The following is a 23,865-nucleotide window of genomic DNA, read 5'->3' as shown; positions in this document are numbered from 1 at the left end:
AACCTGCCCCGCTGAAGTCCAATCCAAACCTCATTCTCCATTTGTTTGGATGAGCCCCATCCTTTACTAAGTGATTGGCAGGAGATCACTGCACAAAAAGGGCAATGCATTTGCCTTGTGGGAACTTCAGGGTAGGCTGGTCCAGTGACTAAAGCAGAAGAGTACTGAACAAACTAATTGCAGGGCAGGAGAAGCAATATGCATGGCCTGTCCCAGAAGGAAATCTAGGAGGGGGAAAAGAGAAGACAGCTGCAACTTTGATGCAGAACTAGAGGGTGTTATCTGGGATTTCTGGACAAGGCAGCTGCCCCTACATATTGTGTTCCTGCTGCTGTTCTAGGACTTCACCCCTCTCCTTTTGTGTGGAGTGATGGTGAGAAGTTACTGGAAGAGGTGACACTGAAAAGGTTTCCTTATGGCGTTTGCCACCAATTTTGAGCCAAATGCAAAGTCTTCTGAACTGGTCCTATTAGGTGGACCCTGGATATCACTACAGTTTATGTAGTTTGGGTGAATATTGTGTACCTATGCAAAGACTCCAACATACTAGCATTGCAAAGGACGCGGGTCAGGTCAGAAATCAGGCATCCAGCAAGGCACAGCAAATTTACCTCAGGCAAGGTGTTCAGGACAGCAGGTGTTAGAGTCGTCAGAGAGGGCTTGCAGAGGCTTAACACTGGTGAGGGGCTGGTAACTATGTATTTTCACGCTTTTTGGCTTGTAACATTTTTCTAAATGACCACACTGTCTACCCAAAGCTCTCAGACTTCCAAACTTAAGCCCAAGGATCCCATTTTTCAGCATCTGCCTTTTAAAAACTGCTTAGGAAAAAATATAAATAAAATGAACAGTGACATTCACATAAATGAATGATTTATTTGCAACTTTTTGATTGATATTAGTACACTTGACAGGTCCAATTTATATGCAAATCAGCTTACATTCACAGCGTAAAGAAGGAAAACTTAATTTCTCATGCTTTGCAAATCATTAAACCCTCTGAACTCTTTGCTTAGTCATATGTTCCTCAAAAGCATCGGTTTAATCACAAATCACTTGTCCTTGCAATCCATTAGCCTCACAGAGAACTCTGGGCTTGGAGAACAAGCCATTTTTGTGGGAATGCATGAAATTAAGAGCCGGCTATACTGTACCACAAATGTAGAAGCTTTGCAAATTATGGTTTTTTGCAGTGTATGTGTGTGCACCAGATGTTAGAAGATCACAAATGAGGACACCAGATTTCTCAGTTCCTGCTTCTGGCTGTTTTCTGCTGTTCCTTTGCTCCCAGCTCTAATTGGTAGCAGAAGCATTTTCTTAGAAGGAATCACTCTGCTGGACAGCTCTTGCTCTGTGTATCACAGGCTTTGCTAACTGAGACTTGAAAAGGATCCAGGACCTATCCTGTAAATATTTACATAGATACAGAACTGTTACTGCTCTTAAATCAAAGAGTAGAGGACAGGAAATGGCATCCAGAACAGAAAGACTCTGTATTCAGAAAGATCTGGAAGGGAAAGAACAATAACTACTGTGATGGCTTCTCCAGAGTTTGGCACCTGGGACTACCCCCGCAAGTGCTGTGTTCTCGGGAAAGTCCTGATCTGAAGCCTGGTGACATCAATGTGAAAAAGAAAAAAAATCCCTTTGATACCAAAAAGTTTTGGATCAGAACTACTCTTTCCCATTCATATCTGGAAAAAAAAAAAAAATTATCTTAACCAGCTAGACCACTTGGTGTCTCTCTTCTGCTCCTAATTTATTATTACTATTTAAGGACAGACCCAGATAGGAAAGATTAAGTACATTATTTGCAGAAACAAAACTTGAAACAGAAAAGCAAGAGCAGCAGCAGATGTTGAGGAAACACGATGTGTTCTTTAGTTGGTCGGACTGTCTTTTGATGTCTTTAGCCAATACTCCTTTCCCTCATTCTGTGACAAAGGACATTGCCTTGTGAATTCTCATACAAATCATGACTTGAAGAAGTGGCAGTGTTAGGTGGCCTGTGCACGATTCTGTGAATCAGGAAGCTCGATTCTTGTGGCTTTGTGGAAGCCACAAAATCGTCCTTGCTCAACTTCCCCATCATGAAAAAGGGAGAGTTGACTTGTTCGGTTACCTCGGAAGGCTGCAATGATGACTGAGCACAGCTTTGGAAAAGACCCTGGCTATCTTTTGTAATTAAACAACAACAACAAAAAAACCCATTGCAAAATAAAACAAAATCAACGAGGTTTCTTCCAACGAAAACCTTCCCAAGAATGAAGATATATATTTATAGCAAGAACAATTTAACGGACTGACATTTTCTGTGCAAACCACTTAGGATAACGAGCCTTTTTTTCCATCCGTCTGCGCCTACGCAGCCGTGCAGCCTGCGGGGATCTGGTCGGTCCCAGCCCGCGGCTCGCTGCCACCAGGCCACTCCGCCCTGCGCGTTCCCGCCCCTCCAAAACCGCAGGGAGGGCACGCAGGGCGGCCGAGCCTCTCGCGGCTCGGAACTACAGTTCCCAGCAGGCCGCGGGGCGGGCGGGCGACGGGCGCGCACGCGCACTGCTCCCTCAAGCATGGCTACGGTGCTGTCCCGGGCGCTGAAGCTGCCGGGTAAGGGCTGCGCGCCCGCGGCGGGGACGGAGACAGCGCCGGCCGGGCAGGGCCGGGCAGGGCCGGGCAGCCGCGCCCGGGGCGGCGCCCGAGGGCGAGAGGCGCGGGTGGCGCCGGCTGGGGCGGTGGGACGCGTTGCCATGGTGATGTGGCGGTGTGGGGCTGGGGCCCGCGGCGGAGCGGGGCCGCGGGGGACGGGGCAGTGCCCCGGGGTGCCGGGGGAGCCGTGTGTGGTGGCGGGGGGCCTGGGCCGCGGCCCAGTGAGGGGGCAGTGAAGGGCAGAGCTAGTCCCTCTCGGGCCCGCTGCTGCCGGGCTTTGCCCGCAGAAGTCAAGGCAGGAGTTCGGTGAGTGCCACTGCAATTACCCAGGTAAATGTTGAAAGCCTGCCTGCCGCCTCTGCACCTTCGAGCCAGAGATCTTCAGCGAGATGAAAGGACATTCAAGCATAAGGGACTATTGTGTGCGGTGAGCAGCAGTGCAGCAGCCGTTCTCTTCAGCGAGGAGATTAAAAGGGAATTAAAATACCTCATGAAACCAGATCTTGAGAGTGAACTAGTTGCTGTTGGTTTGACTGGAGACGGTGCCAATGCACCTGGCTGCATTAACTTCAATGGAAAAGAACCTTGTTGCCCTTCCTAACTGTGTCTGGCCTCTGGCATAGCCATGGGACAGAGACAGGGTGCAGCTGTGCGCTGTGTGTGTGGGGGGGCTCCTCCCTGGCACTACACACCACTGTGGTCCTGCAGTGTCCCAGTCTGTGAAGCTGCACTCAGTGGACCAGTCATACTTTCTTCTTCCATTGGTCCGTGAAGTTATGTCTTTGAGGTCCTTCCTGCTATCTTTTAGTAACCCATCCCAGGAATCATTACTTTTAGTTTTATGTGGGGCCTGTTAGATCTCATTCAAAGAAATTTTGTTTGCAAATCTGTTTCTTTCTGGTTATATATGTATATATGTCTATCTAAATGGGAAGGAACACATTTTAAATGAAATCTGTTTAGGAAAAGGGCAAAGTGGTGGGTGTAAATGTGTGCATTAGGGCGAGACCAGCGGGGAACGGTGCAGCAACAAGTACAGATCTCTTCTGGGTTCTTTAGAACCAGCGTGATCTATTTGATATCTGTTGTTAGGAGACACTGATTTGGAAAGATCACAACAGACCTTGCAGTTGTCCTTAAGAAAAAGGTTCTTGCATCAGTCCTTAGGTTAAACTGCAGAAATCATACCTTTTTTGTGTGTTTAATTCTTGAGCAGTGCAGCTTCCAACAGCAATGAGAAAGCAGAAAGCCTGTTGCTATATCTGTTTTTCCTGCTGCATCTCATTAAATTAATTAAAAATCAATACGTGGCAACTTATCTCCCTGTGTGCTGAGGAATGTCTGCAGTACCCACTGACTGGTGCCTGCCAACTGCCAGAAAAATAAACAGCAGATTAAGTGAGGATACTAGATATAAAGGATACTAGAACCAGTCATCACTGGAATGATGCACTGAGAACTGCACTCCCCAAATCTACTCTTTTCACTCCAAAGTGAGTGCAAAGAAAAGCCTTTCAAGTCAGTCAAAACCAGAAAAAAAAATCACAACTAATATCTTTCAAGCCATCAGCACTAGAAATGAATATTTCATTATGAGAGGGACCTAATTTCAGCACAGATCACCTCACAGATGCCTCCTTTCCAAATCATGATCACACGATTCATCTATTCTTCATTGCAGGGTCACATTCTTCTATTGTAATAGTTGAGAGAGCTGCCTGTGCAAAAATAACGTTAGGCAAATACACAGGGGATTTTCAAAGTCATAAGTGCAGTTTAGAAACTTACTGCCCTTGAAAGTTGATAAGTTTCAGCATTTTCTGTCTGTTCTGCCTTTGAAAACCTCCGTGTTCGGTTTTTGCTTTTTTCTTCCAGTGGCTTAAAAAAAAAAAAAAAAAGAAAAAAGAAAATTCAGAGTGATGTGACCATAACTTAGCCACAGACCACAAGCAACACTTCCTCTGGTTGTAACCACAGGCCACTGAATTTGAACCTCTCTTTTATCACTGGTGCCATAGAAAAAATGGAATACAATTTACAGCAGGTCAGAACAGCAGGTGCTTTATTCACTGTACCTCTAGGAGGGAGGGAACACAGAGCAGTGGGGAAACTGACTTAGCTGATACTAACTCTGTAACTGCAAAGTGGATGCAAGGTTTATATACACTTAGAGTCGCTATGGAAAAGACAGATAACGAAGTGTGAGTTGTACAGATCTGGTACGTACATAAGGCCACAGAACTGCTGCTTGCTTTAGCACAGAGACTGGGCTGAGCACGTCCTTGATTTCGGGAATCTCTCCAGATTCCCAAAACACCTAGAGATTGGTTGTTAAGGTTCTCTCTGAACAGTGGGAGATAAGAGTTTGAAACCTCTGAGATTAGATATACAGTTGTGTTTTACACGTGCTAGGTGAGTGCTCCAACAGCAGTTGTTAAAGGGTAGCGTCTTCCCTCCTTTTGGTTTAAAAAATAGCAGGGCATTTTATGCTTGACTATTGAATGGCTGTGCCTTGTGGAAGTGCTAGATAACCTTTTAAGGAAAGGCAGTGCCAGTTTCTGATTCCCAGTCAGGCTTAGACATGAATTAAGACTTATCAGCATCCTGCTTTTTAGCTCTCCTATAATTCAATAGATTCTTTCTTATGTAGATCATCAAAAGCTCTCATTACTGTGTAGTAGCTGTTTTCTAGCCAATGATCAGTGGTTCTCAGCAGGACAGGTGTTCCTGTTACACCTGTTCCTGTTGTCTGTAGTTGACACCACTGTTGATGTTGACATCTCAATCCCTGCCATTCCAGGAGTGGATGAGCCATAGTTTTGAGGTCCTTTCTGTCTCCTAGAGATCTAGAACAAAACTGTTCCAGAAAAAGTTTATTGCTACCAATGCTTTTAGTTGCTCCAAGGATGAACAGCAGGTTTTAGTCTTCTGGGTTGACCCTCTGGAGTTAATTTACAAAATCATTGTATGTCTGCAGTGTAAGTATGGTTTTACTCAAAGCTCACCAGTTTCCAAAACCAGGAGCAGTCTAGTTAGTCCAACTTTGACTTCTCGGGCTAAATACCATTTACTCTGGGGCCAGCCACATTTGTTTTTCATACCATTCTGACCTGGCTTGAACTGGCACATATGGATCTGTAGAAAGAAGCTGCAAATAACCTGGCAGCGAGACCTCTCTGGAATTTTTTGTTTTCACTGAGTCACTTTCAGTCACTGTCAGCACAACCTACTGTATAGACATCTGTGAAATTTGTGCTGCAATCTCTGAGCAGAGACCTGTGTGTCACCAAGGTCAGTGACCTTATGTGCACTCGCAAGATGGAGCCCAGGTTATCAAGACTTCCTGAAAAGCCCAGACTTTGAACACCTGTACACCTGTTTAGAGCAGACCTGTGTGAAACAATGCAGTGTGTCACAGAGATACACCAGACCGACCCACAGGAATGCAGTATTTTTTGGCTGGGTGCACTGCCTCTAGAAGGAACAGATTTTTGGAGTGTGTATGTGCACTAGATTATTTTGACATGAGTCTTTTGTAGAAAGCCCCTAGTTCAAAAAGGAAAAGGCTAACTTAGATGTGTGATCTTGTTGGATATTTTTGGATATTTTTATTTCCTTCTGTTCAGTGTAGGTAGGTTGTCCTGGCCCCATTTTGTATGGGGCATTTGACTTTTAGTGGAATTAACAGTTTTTCTTAAATCCTAAAATTGACACTGAATGCCATTTATAAGTGGTATAGGAAGGGGAAGCTGAGGTCATTTTGTGGGGTAAGAAATGAGAAAGGAATGAGATACACGTACTTCAAAATGCATTCTAGATTATGCAAAATGAGTGTGTTGCACTAACTAGACACTACAGTACATCTATAACTGTAACATCTGTTGAGTCTGTCTTTAATAAGAAAACCAGAAGTAAGGTATATTATCTTATTCAGGAAGAATAATCACAAAAGCCCTTAAATTTCCGCTGTATAAATATCAGAGGAAGGTTACAGTGTGCATATATTTGCTTATTATTTATGCCTTGCATGTATCACTTCAGGCATCTTTGGCACAAGTTAGTTCCTGTCTCAGATCAGCTTTAAGCAAAGGGAAATGAGGCAGGTATCTGGGATAGCAAAGTCCCACCTTGGAACAGAAGACAGAGAGAAACAGGCTGAGACTCTGCAATCATTGATTGGAGCAGTGGCCATGGCTCCATGCCCAGCCTGGTGGCACAGGGCAGCTCCCTGAGACGTGATCCTCCACTCGTAGCTCAGGGCAGCCAGTCTGCATGATCTTGCCTCTGCCTATAAACAGATGGCACTGGGTTTACGCCAGTGTGTATGACTGGACTCTGTACCTGCCCTCACCAAACTCCCTGTGGCTGTCTAGGGCTCAGGGGGCAAGTTGTCCGTGTGATGTGCCAGGCATCTGTGGAGGAGACACCTAAAGCTATAAGCTACTTTCTTCTACTGCCACCTGAAGGGATCGATACTGAGTTATCTTTCTCAGCCAGGCCAAGTACAAGCTGTTGGCTCTGCTGGGATCAGGAACAGAGTAGGTGCACTGTGGTTGCCTACTGCAGGGGCTGGAGCATTCCCTCCTGCAGAGCTGAGCCTGCAGAGAAGCAGATGTCTTTGAGGGGCAGCCCAATTCCTCCAGAGACCAGCATGGTACTGGCCCAGAAGGGCAAAATCACTTTCCCCACATTTTCAGGGAGTCGATACCCATTTTTACCAGCACTTCAAAGAATCCATGCCCAGTGCTCTATCCCTTCTATCCCTCATGAAGCAGGACAGCAGATGTGGCACACTGGAAGGCAGCAGTGCTGCTTGGACCAGGCAGGAGGAGGAAGTGAAAAATGAGTTACAGAGGGAGGCCTCCTCAGAGAACATAGACTACAAGTGAAGAGGGGCTGTAGTGGGATTAGAGGCTGGCAAATGCTAAAGGAGTTCAAACCCTGAAGTCAGTGCTGCATTTTAGGTACTCATGTTCTTTAGGTACTTTATGTTTGTGTATTGTATTAGCAATGAGGAAATACTAAAATTAGATCAGCCATGTATTCTGTATGTTTACACATACATATGTGTGTGTGTGTATGCATGTATATTGATTCTATATATATATATACACATCTGTCTGAGGGAAATAAACTGAAAGCACCTTTTCTCCTGCAGCTGCTACTCTGAAAAATGGAGAGACCCTGTCTTTTCTCTCACACTTCTTGCTTGGATCCATGTAAAATGCAGACTGCTCTCTCATCCCTTTGGTATCACTTTCCACTGCAGCCTTTTCTCCTGCAAAAGTGAGGAATTTATCCTTTATTTTCTCTCTCCATCTCTTTTCTCAGGAAAGAAGAGCCCAGACCTTGGGGAATACGATCCCCTCACTCAGGCTGACAGTGATGAAAGTGAAGATGACCTTGTACTCAACATCCAGAAGAATGGGGGGGTCAAGAATGGGAAGAGCCCCCCTGAAGAGATACAGGACCCTGATTCTGATGTGGAGGTTGGGATGACAAAGCAACACACGTCAGAGAGCGCGCCTGAGGGTTATCCTGCTGAGACGACTGGGAGTTTGGAGCAGAAGGCTGCTCCCTCCCTCATGCCATACCTGCGCACAGCAATCTTTTTGCTCACTGTGGTGATCTCGATGATTCTTGTGTTGGTGTGTGCGTTTCTAATTCCCTGTCCCCCTAGAGACTTGCATAACACCTGGAACCGCAACCTAGGTCAGGGAGCAGGTGAGAAAGCCCTAGGAATGGTGTCTGGCGTGGGGGAGGTGGCGGCTCCCAGGCTGAGCATCAGTGGGAGAGACCTATCTGGCAGAGCCAGGTCAGAGCAGAGACCCTTCCTCACCACTACGGATGCTCTGAAATAATAGACAGGTGGGCATGTCCTGCTCGCTCTTCAAGCTGAAGCCTGTGAAATCTGGCATCAATAGATAACAGTGCCACAAAATTTTGTTTCTGCCAACACCAAAAATTATTTTGACTCTTCTCCCATCCTGCCTTTTTGTCTGTATGGTGTGCTCGGTTCCAGATGGGAATTGGCCCAGCCCACTTTAAAATACAGTGCCTCCCTTTCTACAACCTGGATTTTACCAGCACCTCCACACTGAAGTGTGTGAGTGTGTTTGGGTGGACAGGGATAGAAGTCTTTGTGTCTTCTAACTAGCTTAACTAACCTTATTTCATTGTCTTTTTGTCCTGCTTGAATCCATAAATCAACATTTGAGATCTTTTGTTATCCTGTACAGGCCACTGATAACATTTCTAAAGTATCTGCCATTCTCACTTCTTCAGTAGAGTAACAGGGATTTGTGAAAATTTCTGCCGAGTCTAGATATGTCTCTCCCTTCTTGCTTTCTGCCCTGGCTTCCATAAGCCTTTCATAAGATGTGTAGCTCCTACATCACCTCAGAAATCGAAATGGGAAACTTAAGTCTTTTTCTGTTAGCTTTTTTCCTCTTTCTGACCCAGATGCTAGATTTCTGCCTTTCCATGCAGTGAAACATCTTACCGTGGTGTGAGCTGCCTGACATTGGTGGTTCCCTAACAGACTTTGTGAGGCTTGGCTGTCCATGAATGTCTTCTCTGGACCAACCCTCCTCTCCCAGTGTGGAAAATGAGCCAGGTGGCCTTTTTTGACAACAGTGCTATTCTCTGTAATTGTTGCAGGTGGCATATTATCTCCACTGGAACTGTGTGATGTGAACGGCGATGGGCTCCCTGACATCCTCATTGTCTTCACTGCCTTGATGAATGCCAGTGTCATGGGTAAGCACCACACCTCCTTTCCGTTCCTATTTTTTGTGTGTCAGTACAGACCTTTGTATGTTTGTCTTACGCTGGAAGAGTTCCTGCTGCTGCAACTGCTCTTTTCAGAGTTCCTTAAGATTGCTGGTGTACTGTCCCTGTTGTTGATCATGCTTATAATTTTCATTGCAAACCTGTGCTCTCATACCTTTTGGGTCAACATCACCTGTTTGCCTTTATTTTATCTTGGGGCAGCTTCATCTCTTTGTCCTGCATTTCTGCACACTTGACTTGGGAACAGAGAGAGAATGATCAGAAAGCACTGCTGCACAAATAGCAAATGGAAATAAGGTGTGGGTTTTTTTCCCCTTGTTATCTCTCAGGCTCCTTCACAAAAGAGCTCAGTCAAAGTACTTCCATTTTACAGGCACAGAAGTGGAAGCACAGAGAAGGGAAGCAGCTTGACGAGGGTCGCAAATGAGATTCATTGGTAGGGTCTTGACTCTTTCCTGATCAGTGGTCCAGTGTCCTGGTCATTACCAAGGTAGTTGGCAAAAGGAAACGGTGACCAAGCTGACTGTTGGAGTGCCCTGGTTCTTCTGAACTAAACAGTGGCTTGCCAGCAGGGAGCATTACAGATTTTTTTAGAGCAGCTGTAGGTCAGTGCTGCAGGAAACACATTCGCTTTTCTGCCGTTTTTTTTATGTCAGTCCATACACTTGCCAGGCTCCAAATCGTTGTCAATTCACAGATAATAGACTGATGATGGGGAAGCTACTGTTCCTGGCTGTTTAGCAGGTATCACCCTGCTTCCTCCTCCTGGCTGCTTTGCTTTCTCTGTTAATCCTCACACCCCTCAGGTAACATAGCAGCAGCCTGCTGATACTGGCTACTGTTAACAGAGGGGCTGCCAAGTCCAGTGACATCCTCTTACACTGGGCTCCTGAAGTCCTGGAGGTTCCCAGCTGTCTGATACACTGTGTCTGTCCATCCTGGCAGTGCCTGATATTAGGTGAATCTGTTCAGTCCCGGAGACATATTCAGGGAGCAAGCGTACATTGCACAGCCTGAAGAAAATTCTTAGGGGAGCAAAATGCCCTGGCTCTTCAAAGAGTAGGGTCATCAAAATATCATTAGAAGATAGGGAAAATACCTTTCTCCATGGCTCAAGCAAGGCCCTTGGTATTTCAGAGCAAATCCTATAGAAGGAAACCTATGAACAGAAAGAAAACTGTAAAGTAATTTTAAAAATAAATAAGAGTGAGATACTTTTGGCAACATTCAGTTCATATAGGTTGTTTTTGCATTCAGCATTTTTGCCATTGCATTGTATTTATCTTTCATCACAGATATATGTACAGTTCTTAGCATGCTGTCAGTGGAACTAGTCATATCTCATTGCCTCCTGGGCTGTAGCTATGCTGGAAGACAAAAACCAAATGCTAAAACAGGTATGAGCACATCACAGTCCTAGACCTACGTAGCTGGACATCAGCCCCCCTGTGGCTTGTGCTCAGAGCATTCACACAGTGTCAAGCAGAGATAAGCTTGGGATAGGTACCAGATGGAGTAAGCTATGACTTGTTAGCTGTTTCTCCAGCTTGTACACAGAACATCTGTGAGCTGCATTCAGGAGTTAGTTGTTCTTGGTCCCTATCAACATAACAAACATAACTTGATCAGGAGCAACTCATTAGCGTAAGCCACATGATTTTCAGTTTGAGAAGAGAAGAAGTTTGCTTTAGAGAGCAGACTCAGAGTTGTATATAGCGAGTGGCACAGATATGCCCTTTGTGTAGTCAGGTCACACGTTGCATGTGTTGCTAGTAAGACAGAAGTTGGCTGGGACTGTTGTTATTTTGAAATGTATGGGAGTTCATCTTAAATTGTGATATGACCGTACTAGATGGAGATTACAGTAACCACACTTATGTCTGAAGGAAGGCTGAGCTAAAAGTTGCTCACATTTGGAATCAGAGCCAACAGTGAATTGAGTCAACACAGAGTACTTTATTTTACAATTATTTTGTGCTGACTGGTGAATTAGAAAAAGAACCCTGAGTTACACCAATTATATTTGCATTCAGTCTTTTCACAATAATAAAACTCATTTGGAAAACAAAGGAAAAAGGTCTCAGACTGCCAATCACCTTCTGTTGCTTCAGAATTACAAACAAGCCAGGACTTTCATATGAGGTGATATCTGCCTTGGGAGTCACTTAAGGTTTCCCGTTGGTGCTAGCTGTTTTGTTGAGGGAGAAGGGATCAGAAGAATCAGTCTGGTTTGACAGCAGCATGAGGAAGTCAGCACAACTGAGCACATTGTCCTTAGGAACTTGGTTCTCTGTGTGCCCAGCTGACAATATTTCTTGCTGTGAGCTCCAGTCTAACCTGCATGATTGTCTGCAGTGCTAACTGGCATCCCAGCTTGTCTAGAGGTTACTGATAGTTTCTGCAGGCAGAGAGGCTCAGCCAGGGGGTGGGATTTGACCTTTGCTTTCAGGCAGTGCGGATTTGGCTGTCTTGAGCCACTCAGCTCCAGGAGCTAGAGCTGGAACTCAAGCACAAGGACCAAAGGCGGCGTGGTCACAGCCTCTGATACGAAGGGATTACACTCTCTCTTTCCTGCCTCTTCTAGGTGTCTCTAGACCCTCTGTAACTGTGGTGGCACTTTCTGGTATGAATGGCAGCACCTTGTGGTCCATCCAGCTTCCAGAGGAGACTCGAAGTGTGCAGTGCAACGGGCTATCTCTGGGGGCAGCTGCAGAGCCTGTCTGCCTTGTTACTGGAATATCAAAATTCCTCAGCCTTCTCAGCGCCCCCACAGGTACAGTCAACTACCAGCATATTAGAAATATGCTACTACTTTTTTTCTATTTCTTTAGAGGACTAATAAACATGAATTATTCCGTTTCAGCACTTCATGGGGGCTGTTACTTAGTGGCATACAGGAAGGAATCAAAACACCAATGAGTTTTTAGTTACATGTGATAAGAGAATCCAAATCATTGCAGCTCTCCAACAACATGTTCATCCTACCATCTCAGAGTATTTCAAAGAGTTAATCTTATCCTGTACCATCCCCATGTCATAAAGAATACGTAAAGTCTGTTCCCATCAGCATTGAGCTGTTAGTACAAGCCATCACTTATCTAACAGCACTGCAAAGCTCAACGACATTCTTGGATAAGTTATATAAGGATATGCACAACAGCCAGGAAGTCTTACAGAGAAATTAGGAACATAGAAGAATTGATTAGATGTGAATGAATGTTGCATTTTTAATCACTGGATCATGTGCACCTTCATTTTCTGATTGCTGTTTATTCTACCACATTAATTCAGTGGCAGAAATATTCATAGGTAGGTATAGGGATGTTTTTGGAATCTGAACTGAGAATGGAGACATATAAGAAACCTTGGGTTTAAGTGACAGATCCAGTCAATGAGCAGTGGCACCTACCTTTCAGTGCCTTTAGGGACCAAATTATTTGCGCAGTGTTTGCATGGTAAGGACCATGAGCTGTCTCCTTTACCAGCAGTAATTAATGTTATTAATGTACAGGCTTGGCCTTTAGTTTACTTTGTCAAACAGGGTCAAACCCTATTCTACAGAGCAGCAGCAAACCATTTTTAAGATTGAAAAAGCAGAAGCATTAGCAAAAGACTGATGGAAAAGTAAAAGCATTGAATTTAATTTTTGCCCTTTTCTTGGGGTGTTAATTTGCAAGTTTGCAAATCTAGTTTTCCTGAGTTTCCAGCTGGGTCCATGCTGGACTGCTGAACCATTTGACTTCATGTCTGCTAACATGCTTTCACCCTGAGGTGGAGTGAGCTTGCCATGCTGGAATGGTAATTTGCTGCTGGGAATTTAACTGAGACACAGATTTGCACTTTGAATATCAGAACTGCCCATCTGTTCCCTTTCCTCGCCTACCTAGCCTTTACTGCTGGCTGAGGCAAACAACTGCTGTCCTGCAGAGCAACACTCTCATTTAGCTTTTTCTTCCAAAAGTGATCCTGAAATATTCTCTGATATTTCAGGAGTTGTTTAAGGCTCAGGTCTTTCTAGAGAGATGCTAAGAAGGATACACAGCAGGACTTGAGGCCTGACTCAAAAACGATCTGAAGAAATGCTGGGAGAAGAATATTGCTTTCCACTGCAGCTTTCCCCAGTTTGTAGTTTTGTGCTTCCTCTTCTCAGAGAATGAGGGAAATAAGCTTTTTTGCTGCCTCCTTCAAGAAGGTTTTGTGCAACCCTCTAGGGATGCCCTCTGTTTCCACAAGTGCTGCAGGTCTCATTACTCCTGTTCTTCCCACAGGCAAGACAATCTGGACGCTGGACTCTATCCACCTTTCAAGTGGGATCCTGGCTGCACCGGCTGCTACTCTTCCAGATGTAGATGGAGATGGGATTAGGGATATTGTTGTTCTGGCTCTCAAAGAGACACAGGTACAGCATATCCCTACTCAAAGTTTGGAGAGACCTTGCTGAAAAGCATCCTTTTTTCTTTCAGTAGGTCAGAGCAGTTAGATCAAACAATAGTAGTAACACTACTTGTGTTTCTTGACAGCTGGGAATGAACAGAAGGGTCATTATTTACCCCTGACTGAGATTTGAGAATTATCTGTTTCTGTTCAATGAATGTGTGGTTTGAAGTGAATGCTTAGCAGCAGTGTAGGGATGGATCTCTAGAGAAAGGAGCATTTAGTTTACCCAAAAGAAAGAAATACTTGCATAATTAATTCAGATGCAGATTTCCTTTATGCTCATCCCTCGCCACAATCCTTAACATTGATGTTGTTAGAGGAGTTCAGGTTTTTGAAGTCCCTTCCATATTTGATGCATTTATATCAAGAGAAAAAACTGAATGTAAGATGTCCAGGAAGCCAGACTGAGCAAAGAAAAAGAGAACACTAGCTAGATCTTGTTGAGGGGGAAAAAAATTCAGTGAAGCCTCATGCTGTGGCACTGGGGGAAGATTCGGTGCACAGGTGCATGAAAGCACTGATAAAAACCTCTACATCTCTCTCTTTGCAGCCTGATGTGTTTTTCATCTTGGTATCAGGAAAGACTGGGGCTGCTTTGGGTGGGCCTGTGAAGTACAGCACCAATGGAGAAGGGAAAGTAATTGGCCCCCAAGTCCACATCACCAGCCGGGGAGCCATCTACATCCTGTTTGGTTTTGGTAAGATGCACCTTGCCTTTCCAGCACTTCACCTTACTGAGAAAACATTAGTTTTTATCTAAAACGGTGAGCGTTCCTTGGATATTTCTACCATGCCTTCTGCTATACAAGCTGGGAGGGCATAGGAACAAGTCTCACTGCCACGGTGTGGAAAAGTACAGGAACACCAGTACCTGTTAGCCTGGAATACCTTTAAGTTTCCCAGAAGGCGCATCATGCCAGGGAGGTTCCAGCTCTGGGCATTTCGTTGCCTTCTACCACAACTGCAGTCGTCCCAATCACCCTTTGTTCTACTAGGTTAGCTTTTACAGTCAGGACTCTTCATCTTTACTCTTCCTGGCAGGTAATGTTCAAGCAGTTGCCCTGAAGGATATCTTTACCCAAGCCAGAAACCGGGACAGCTTTCCTGCAATGCTACAGCAGGAGGAGCCAGAGTGGGAAAAGCGCAGATCTGTCAACCTGTCAGAGCTCATTGACATTTACAGGTAGAAGATGGATTTGATATCTTGCTCTTTCTGGGAGAGGAATGGGAGGGTAGGTGCTTCTTAGTGTTCCTAGAGATGGTTCTTTCTACTTCAGTACTACCCTTCTGTTCATTGTCCGCTTGATAACTGGGGAATACTGTGGGAAACCTGTCATTTCCCCCCCGTCCTGTGGTTGTCCTACTAAAAGAAGAGCAGAGTATGATAAAAGGGAGTCCTTAGCTTTTCCTGCTCCGTGTTGCTTTCTTCAATCCTATAAGAGTAGCTGAAGGGAAAAAAAAAAGGTGTTCCCAGCTAATGGAGTCTCTTTGGGAAGCTCAGCCTATGTGGGCCTGAATTCTTTACTACCAAATTGTGGTGCAAGTCAGCCTGGATAGGAATAAAGGGTGGGAAAAAATGTGAACTCACAAACTCTATACTTTTTTTAGTAAGTCACAATGTTCAGAAGGCCCCACACTTGAATTAAGCTCACTTAACTGAGGAACACCCATCACTGGGGAAAAGATGGAATTCTCCAAGAACAGTTCAAATCTTAAGTAAGATGAACTGCCATGTAGATGAGCTGCTAATGCTGAGATGTGCAGATACAAGCCTTGATCTCCTCTGTGCTTTCCATTTGTCCCAGCGGGGGTGTTGACTTCCTGCAGACAACGAAGACACCTGACACAAACTGCAGCAACCTGCTCATCACAACCAAAGAGGGCTTGATCCTTCTGCGGGGACAGGACCTGGAGCCCCACTGGACCCTGGAGCTGCAGAATATCAGCAGGTTATTACTGGGAATGTTTTTCTGTCCTATTTCTTCCTATACCATTTCCTGCCTTACAGTTGTAAGCACTTGTGCTGCTTAGAAAGCGATTAACAGGAATTCTCCAAATCTGCAGAGGAATCTAAGAATTGGAGGTGTGCATTGTTTATCAGGTGAGGAAGGCAGGGAGAGCAAGGAACAAGAAGACTGGAAACTTGAGTTGTGTGCTTGTGAGTGATCACAAATAAGGGGCTGATTCAGGTACCCAACACTGATATCATGGGAATGATGTGGCATTGGAATTCAGGAGATTACTGATGTGTGATTCAGCCCATCTGCTGTCCAGGGATGCCACATCCCAGCTCAGTAGAGGAGCAGTTACATTAGTGATGTTAAGTATTTAGAGAGGATGTCTGAGAATGGCCCAGGCAGGGATCTCAATGTTCCTTGAAAGTTGAAAATAGCACTCTGTTGGCAGTCAGCACACTATCTATATTAAATATAAACCTTGAAATAATACTACTCATTCTCTATTATCACACATGGAAATTAAGTAATTTTTCAGATCTTGTGGGTTGATAATAACCAGCAATTTCAGCTTGCCCAGGATTAAATATTTGCAAAGGGCAGTTGAGCACAGTTGAAGGAAATTATGTGGGAAACAATTTCCACTGCTATCTAGAATAAAGAAAGCAGCTCTCAGTTCAGTGTTACCTGACTGTCAAGAGCATAAATAGGAAGAAGGCATTAGAACTTCATTAAGAAAAAAAAATTGATGTTCAACTGTGTTTGATGTTCAGGTAGTGTCCACATTCTTGAGGGCTGATAGGCAACATAAGCAACAAGTTTAGGATTGGCTTATGGCTAGTTGATCATGCTATGGGGAAAGGAAATGGACTAAATATTTTTGGGGCCCAGAGTCTGCAGGTGTTTGGATGTGTATGGAGTCTAGTTTAAAGGGTAAGTGTGTGCTGACTAAGCAAAGCCACTTCATAGATGCTGTAGAATTAGTTATGTACAAGAAATTTCTCAATGGACCAACAGGTGAATTGGAAAAATTCTGTGGGTATAAATCAAGAAGGGTTGAAAACTTCTTTACTAGTATGGTTGAGGTTGAAAGGCACCTCTGGAGATTGCCTAAGCCACCTACCTGATCAAGCAAACTCAGATAGAGCAAGTTACTCAGGAATGTCAGGTTATAAATATCTCTAAGGATGGAGACTTCACAATGTCTCTGGGTAGCTAGTGTTGCAGGTTGCTGCTCTCCAGCCCTGTTGTTCCTGGTTCCATGACCTTCCAAGGGACAGAGTACAACACATGTAGAGGAGCTGCCAGAAAGACATTGAAAAATAGTGCAGGTAATTCTTGTTCAAGACCACTGTGCTAAAGCTCTGGACTGCTTGTTTTCTCAGAGTTAAGAAAGACAAAATCTGCCAGACTGAATATGTTGTGGGCAAGCATTTATTTAAGAGGTTTGTTCGGCTTTTTTAAGAACTTAAAAAAGTTCTGCTTGAGCTACACAGGCTGGGGGACAAATTCAGCTCAGGGATGTTACCACAGAGTCAAACAGACTGAAATCCTTGTCAGACAAAGCTTACAGAGCCAGCTGTGAGCCCCCCTTTTCCTGGGTATACCTGCCTCAAGCACATTGAGCCAGGGAGACTGAGTCCAGACCTTTGGGAAAAGTCTCAGAGAAAAACAACATGGCTGCTGCAGATGTGCTGCATTTCCAGATAGCTTTTGACGAGATCCATGGAAAACCATAAAGGAGAATCAGTAGTCATAAAACAAGGGTGAAGTTCAGAGACCATGAAATTGAGTAAGCAGTTGCAAATTGTGTTGTAAATGGATGTTTCAGATGAGAGAGGATTAATAGCAGATTTCTGTGGGGATTACTGTTGGGCAGGAATAATTACTAGCCTTCTGGTTCATTTGAGAAAGTGCCCAGGGGATTTTTCACTTGATTGGTAGCATCTGATATACATATGTCTGTCTGCATTCAGTTTGTGGGATCTGCCACTGACTGTAACCCATAAGGGACATGAGAAGAGGCACCTTAGGAGATGTTTTGAGTTTGTGCCCATAGGATAGAATTACTTACTACTTCCTTCTGCTACTGGGGAGCTTTCAGGCTATAGGAGTGTCTCATGATACTGCCTTGAAAGCATTCATTCTGGTTGCCAAAGGTAAAGCAAATTACATTGTTTGATGTCATAAGTAAAAACAGTCAAGCCACTGTTGTACTGTGGTGTTGATGTTCGGGAACCATTCTCTCAAGCACATTTTAAAGGGAGAGCTGGAAAAAAATTGATAAAAGGTCTGGAAAAAATGCTTTAGCATGGAAGATTGAAGTCAGTGAGTTTATATGATCAAAGAGAAGCCTGAGAGATGATTCTATAAGCATGTGTAAGAAGTAGGAGCTAACAGGCATTTTAGTCTTGCCAGTAATCCATCATAAACAAGAGGAGAGAGGACATATTCTGATCCTGCCTTGCTATAAAATCTCTGATTCAGTGAATTTTGAGGAATTGTTTGTGCTTATTTAGAGCCTTGTGTCTAGCTGTGGTGAACTGAATAAAGACAGAGGCAAGACTCAGAAAGCCAAAGGCAAGAAAGATGGCTAAAAACCACTTATAATGAGAAATATTAATGCTATGTCACCCAGAAGGGAGAGGATAAGAGGGCACATCATTTAACCTGCTTAAGGTCATAAAAAGGCTTGTAAAACTGCCAGCAATAAGAAAACAAAGAATCATGGGCTGGCATTATTGGTGAGTATATTAAGATCTGTTTCAAACAGCTAGGGCAGCCTGGGAAATCCACTTTCAGAAGGTCAAATGTGGCAATGCATTTTGGAAGGACTGGGTAATTTTTTTATAATCCTAGCAAAACTATACAGGTTCTAATGCTAAGGAAAGAATAATAGAGAGTAATGTCACAGGGTGGTAAACAGATGTCTACTCAGCCCATCAAGGGATGCCCCCCACACAGACAACTCTGAACAATGGCTAACAAACACTATGGTCTGCTTGACCATTTTTTACTTTTCTGATCTACCAACAAACGGTTCCTGACAGTCAGAACAGCTCTGAGTGGATAAAAGATCTTATTTAGCATGGTAAATTCTGCCATTTTAAGCAACTGTTCTGCCTCCATCTGATATGCCTTTTTTCCTACCATGGGGCTTAGTGTTTCTTTTTCCAAATTTACAGCCAGCCTGTACCAGGTTACTTCAGTTCTGACCAAACTCTGGACTTCATGCTGCAAGCACAGACTGGAGATGGGAACAAAAAGGTAAAACAGGTGGGGCGAGGAGGCCAGTGGTAGCATAGGAATGGGGGAGGTTGGGTAGAAAAGACAAGCGTTCTTTGCTCCTCGCTCTTCCCATTTCTGTGGCTGACGGTCATCACTGTGTGGCCAGAGGCATGAGAGGGAACAGCACAGGCAAGGGAACTGCAAGGGCACGCTCTATATACCCACACCTGGACATCCTATTAATGCTCAGTCTCTTCCCTGCCTTGAGGTGGTGGTGGTAGATGGCAAATCCGGCCTCCCTCTTTGGAACCAGGAACTCCCGTGGCAGAAGCAACAACTTGATGCTCTCTCAGTCATGACTTTGGACAAGAAGTCTGTTTTTCTCTTCTGGGCTGATGAAACACAGCCTGTGTTACAAAGTTTGGTGAGCAAGCATCCTTTCTTCACTTTGAGGTTTCTCTGTGAAGTACATGCAGTCTCTGTCTTTTTTTCATGCTATCACTGAATTTTAAAGCTAACATATAAGAAGGCTCTCAGGGACATCTCTTCCTTTGCCATGAGCCTAAACACAGGAGTTTTTGTGTGCAAATTCTTCATCATAAAGCTTTATCATCAGAAATTTCACATCCACAAAACTAAAAATTTCTGTGTGGACTTCATTCTTTTGAATGAACACTGAGGTGCTGTAATTGCATATTTGTTCCCAGACCCAAAGCACTTCTCTGCCCGCAGGCACAGAATTCAGCATGGAGACTCAAACTTCCAGACTGTAGCTCTACCCATCAAGCTGGATATGACAGAGGCAGATTTCAGTCTTACCAAACAGAAGTTTCACCTCTGTAAAACCATAGTTTTTGATTCTCTGATCCGTGAAAGACAGCACAGTGTCAGAAAACTTTATTTTTTTGGCAATGCTAGAGTCCTCTTTGCTAGCCAGTTGTTATATTTTTGTCTGTCTGTCAATCCAACAGCAACCTGGTCCCAGACTTGAGCGCCCAGGGCTGCACCACCTCTATCTCCTCCATCCTGTTTTTCCTACAGTCCTTTTGGACCTCACCAATGCAACAGACAAAGTCATTGCTTCAGCAGGTGGGTACAAATGGAGGAGAAACTACCTAGGCTAAAAGAACTATGGAGAGAGAAGTAGCTGTGAGAAACAGTAGGGTGTAGTTTTGCCTCTAAAGGCAGCACCCGAGGTCCATCACATAGAGGCCAACAGTGGGAAATAAGATTCATCTTCCTCCTGAACAAGCGTCCTGTCTCACCCTTACTTTGGAAATATAAAAGGCACACAAAGTTTCTTGCACATGTTTAAGCACGGAAAGGTCCAAGTTTGATTTCATGCATATTTTACACCAGAGAAGTTGCCTTGCTTTCCATGGAGCTATTTATGGTTTAAGGCAGTGCATGAAAAATCATTATGAAACTTTGTCATCTCAGATACACTTCTGCTTTTGTTGGCGATCTCTTTGGGATATTGGCCATGCTGCTTCTTCGTCTTTCTTTTTATAAGGGGGAATTCAGAATATTTAAACTTGTGTTTTTAGGGAAAAGTAGATATGGATTTAACATCTATACAGGACCGTAGAGTCCCTGTTGGGTTGCCTTGCTCTTTCTAAAGCAGTTTGACCACTAGCCAGCCTCTTGTGCAGGGCAATGTGGGATAAAAGAGGAGTTCATCCAACACTGGGACCAGTAGTCCAGGAAGCATGGAAAAGCTGCCTCAAAGTGATAACATGTAATTCGGTTTGTCTCAGAAACACAGTTCAGTCAAGAACAAATAGAATACAATTTTTAGAGGGATTTTTTAGAAACTGGGATTTCTGAGGTCTGTACAGATCATTCTACAGTGACTGCAGTGAACTGACTTGCCCGCGCTTTACAGATTTCCCCTTCTATAGTGGTAAACAATAGCTTCTAACAGGTGTGGGAAGGAATGCTCTGAGAGTGAATCACAGTCTTGAAATATGTGCATCTCCCATGTCAAGCTCAAACCCACAACCTGGAACCAATCCCTTCCATTTCTGATCTAAATTTCAGTTTCTTTCCATGAAAAAAAGTTTAACTTAAAATTATTTTCCCTTATTAACTATGGTACATGGAATTGTAAAGTCAGACTGAATATACCCTTAGTCCAGTGGACATTTTGACTGAGTAAAGACTGTAAGATTTCTTTTGGAATAAATGTAATAATTTACTCCTCACCACTATTTTCTCTCCCTTTTCTGATGGACCAGTTGGAATTAATGATCTCCAGAAGGATGCATTTCACATCACTGTGACAACAACTGCAACCTCTGAAAAACAACCAGGATTTCTCTCGGTCAGCAAGCTGGGCCTGAAGTGGGCCATGATGAGTCAAGGTCGAATGGTGTGGTTAAAAGACACCACCACTCCGAAAATCAGCCGTGGGGAAGTGAGGAGATTCCTTGCCCGCATGAAATTTGTTGACTTTCCTCAGAAGGTGAGATTGTGCAGGAATCCCTAATGAAATCCAGGCCCTTGAAAACATCTGATCTCTTCCCTACAGACACAGTTGATGTGCTCTTTGGTATGCAAAGAGACTGGTGGGATGCAAAGAGATGATAATAGCTTTTGGCTTTAATGTTTGTTTGCCTTTCCTTCTCCAGCTCTAGCCTGGTGGTTCCTCAGATTTCGGTTGGACCTGTGGCCTGTATGGGGAATACAGGAAGCTGCTCTGTGGATCTTCTGGAAAATTGCTGTGTAGAGGGAACGGGGACTAAAAGCACTTCCCCTTTCTTCAGCTATCTGGGGAATGCTGGCAGAAGCAGGTTTGTCCTAGGCAGACCTGTACCAGAGGAACCTTGTTCAGCGACTCCCCCTCCATATGCTGTTCTTGCATGCTTCCTTCCAGGTAACACAGAAATGTGAATTTAGAATTTATATACATATATATATAAAACCAGGCTTTATATATATATGTGTTAATTTATACAATATATGTATATTTTTTGTATGCTTAATTTATGAATGAATTTTAGGACACACCTTTTTATGTCCAAACAGTATTCCCAGGCAGTCAAACAAGCTCTAGGCCTAGAGCGGGCCACGATGGATCAAGGCAAATGGTGTGGATAAAGCACACTACTTGCTTTAATTGTATTTTTAGAGTGAAGCCTCTGTCTGGCTCCCGCAGGGTTAGTCCCGTCTAGAGCCTCTCCTGTCCTCTCAGCCCTCTTCTTCATGCTGTCCCCAAACTCACGAACAAACTAGCTCTCTGGCTGAATTACTTGATCTAGAGAAAGATGGTCTCCATAGCATTTGCCAGCCCTTGCACTTGTGTATTTCTGTCCCAATTTGAAGTTCAGGACAGGTGCACGTGGGTGATGTAGAAGTGCAAGATTCACATCTTATTTCTATACATCCCTAAGCTTTGTATGAACCCCACTGTAATATCACACTGCAGTCCAATGAACTGAGTTTTCCTTTGCAAATATATCACAGCCCTTTTGGGATAGATTCCCAGCAGATCCTAACTGTCACTGTAAAGGTCACTCAATCTAGTCACAGAAAAGCTGATTCTTACGCCACTGCTTCAGGGTTTAGAGGCTCAGACAGAGACAGAACTGGAAAGCTTTTCTGTGCATTTTAACCCTATTCTGGGCTCAATATTGCCATTCCCTTGCCAGCCCAGCCCTGTGTGCAGTTCCAGGAGGAACAGGCTACCTCTGGGAGACATTTGCTCACAGTGTGTTTAGTGTTTCGAACTGTGCCCCAGAGTGTGTCATCAGTCTCCTGTGTTGCAGTTACAGAGCATCTGCACGAACTTTCTTGTGATAGAAATTACTGTATAAAAAGGAAACACTTTGGTGCCCCAACAGTTCCCCACAGTTCAGGGTAACAGTGTAGGGGCTGTTTTCCCAGTATGCCTTTCCAGGTCTGACCTTTGACATTAGGCAGAGCCAGGCTGAGAAGAGGATTGCAAAGACTATTCTGTCCTCCTGCTGGCATGTGTCCTTCTAGCCTCCCTGCACTTCCCAGTGAGTGGTGAGGTTATGGCAGACTGACCCTCCTTCCAGATGGGTGCATTTACCATTGGTTTGCTCTCCTGGGCTCTTGACACCTCTCCTTGCTGTATCACCCTCTCTCTTTATCATCCCTGCATCTCTTCATATAAAGCTTCCAGGATAGCCCTTCTAGATTAGCTGCAAGCCCCAAGGCTGGTCCTTGGGCCCTGCTCTCCTAATGTCAGAGCCTGTGAACAGTTTGTATATGTTTAATGGTATTTTTGTGTAAATAGCTTTGTATATATTTAGCACAACTGTAGCAACTGCTCTAGGCCTGGCGTTTTCCTTCAGACAGGGTTTAGTGTTTATAATACATAGTCAGTCAATACAGGTGCATAATAGGACTGAAAGTGTGAGGACCAGTAACATAAGAGGGATTAAACAGGAGTGCCTCCTCCCTCCTGACCAGCCACCACCTTGCTGGGAAAGGTGAAGCGGCTGTTACCTAAGTAGTTATTCTTCTGAGGTTCTTCCTGAGAAAACTGTTATTCCAGTGCAGTGGCATTAGCTCCTCCTTAATGTGAATTCACTCTGCCCACACCCCACACCTTCCCCCACTGTGAATAAAGAGTCTGTCTGTATATTGTTGGGAAAATGTATTTGAACTGTGAACTGCAGTGGAGCAAATAAATACTGTGTACAGCATCATGTGTCATGTGAACCAGTGTTTCACCTTTGAGAGATTATGAGTGTACTTTGGGTTTTGATTTGGGGGTTGCTTGCAATATTTTTATGATAGGGAAAAAGGAACAGATGAATAGAAGCAAAGAAAAAAGCAA

The 23,865-nt window shown here is 44.2% G+C and overlaps 1 protein-coding gene across 1 annotated transcript; it reads left to right on the top strand.

Annotated features, from left to right (window-relative positions):
• Positions 1–2,528: 2,528 nt before the first annotated feature.
• On the top strand, positions 2,529–23,736 carry FAM234B (family with sequence similarity 234 member B). Its single transcript, XM_027893856.1, has 13 exons — positions 2,529–2,607; positions 7,978–8,370; positions 9,307–9,405; positions 12,023–12,211; positions 13,707–13,837; positions 14,426–14,573; positions 14,917–15,058; positions 15,681–15,824; positions 19,016–19,097; positions 19,327–19,482; positions 20,030–20,147; positions 21,296–21,522; positions 21,689–23,736. The coding sequence occupies exons 1-13, from the start codon at positions 2,571–2,573 to the stop codon at positions 21,692–21,694; spliced, it is 1,872 nt and encodes a 623-aa protein (XP_027749657.1). The 5' UTR covers positions 2,529–2,570; the 3' UTR covers positions 21,695–23,736.
• The last annotated feature ends 129 nt before the right edge of the window (positions 23,737–23,865 follow it).

This window comes from Empidonax traillii, unplaced genomic scaffold (assembly GCF_003031625.1).
Source record: "Empidonax traillii isolate 1590-97213 ecotype Southwest subspecies unplaced genomic scaffold, ASM303162v1 scaffold408:size522183, whole genome shotgun sequence".
Classification (NCBI taxonomy): Eukaryota; Metazoa; Chordata; class Aves; order Passeriformes; family Tyrannidae; genus Empidonax; species Empidonax traillii.
The sequence above is the reverse complement of the archived record's forward strand: the minus strand, read 5'-3'. Positions and strand labels throughout refer to the sequence as shown.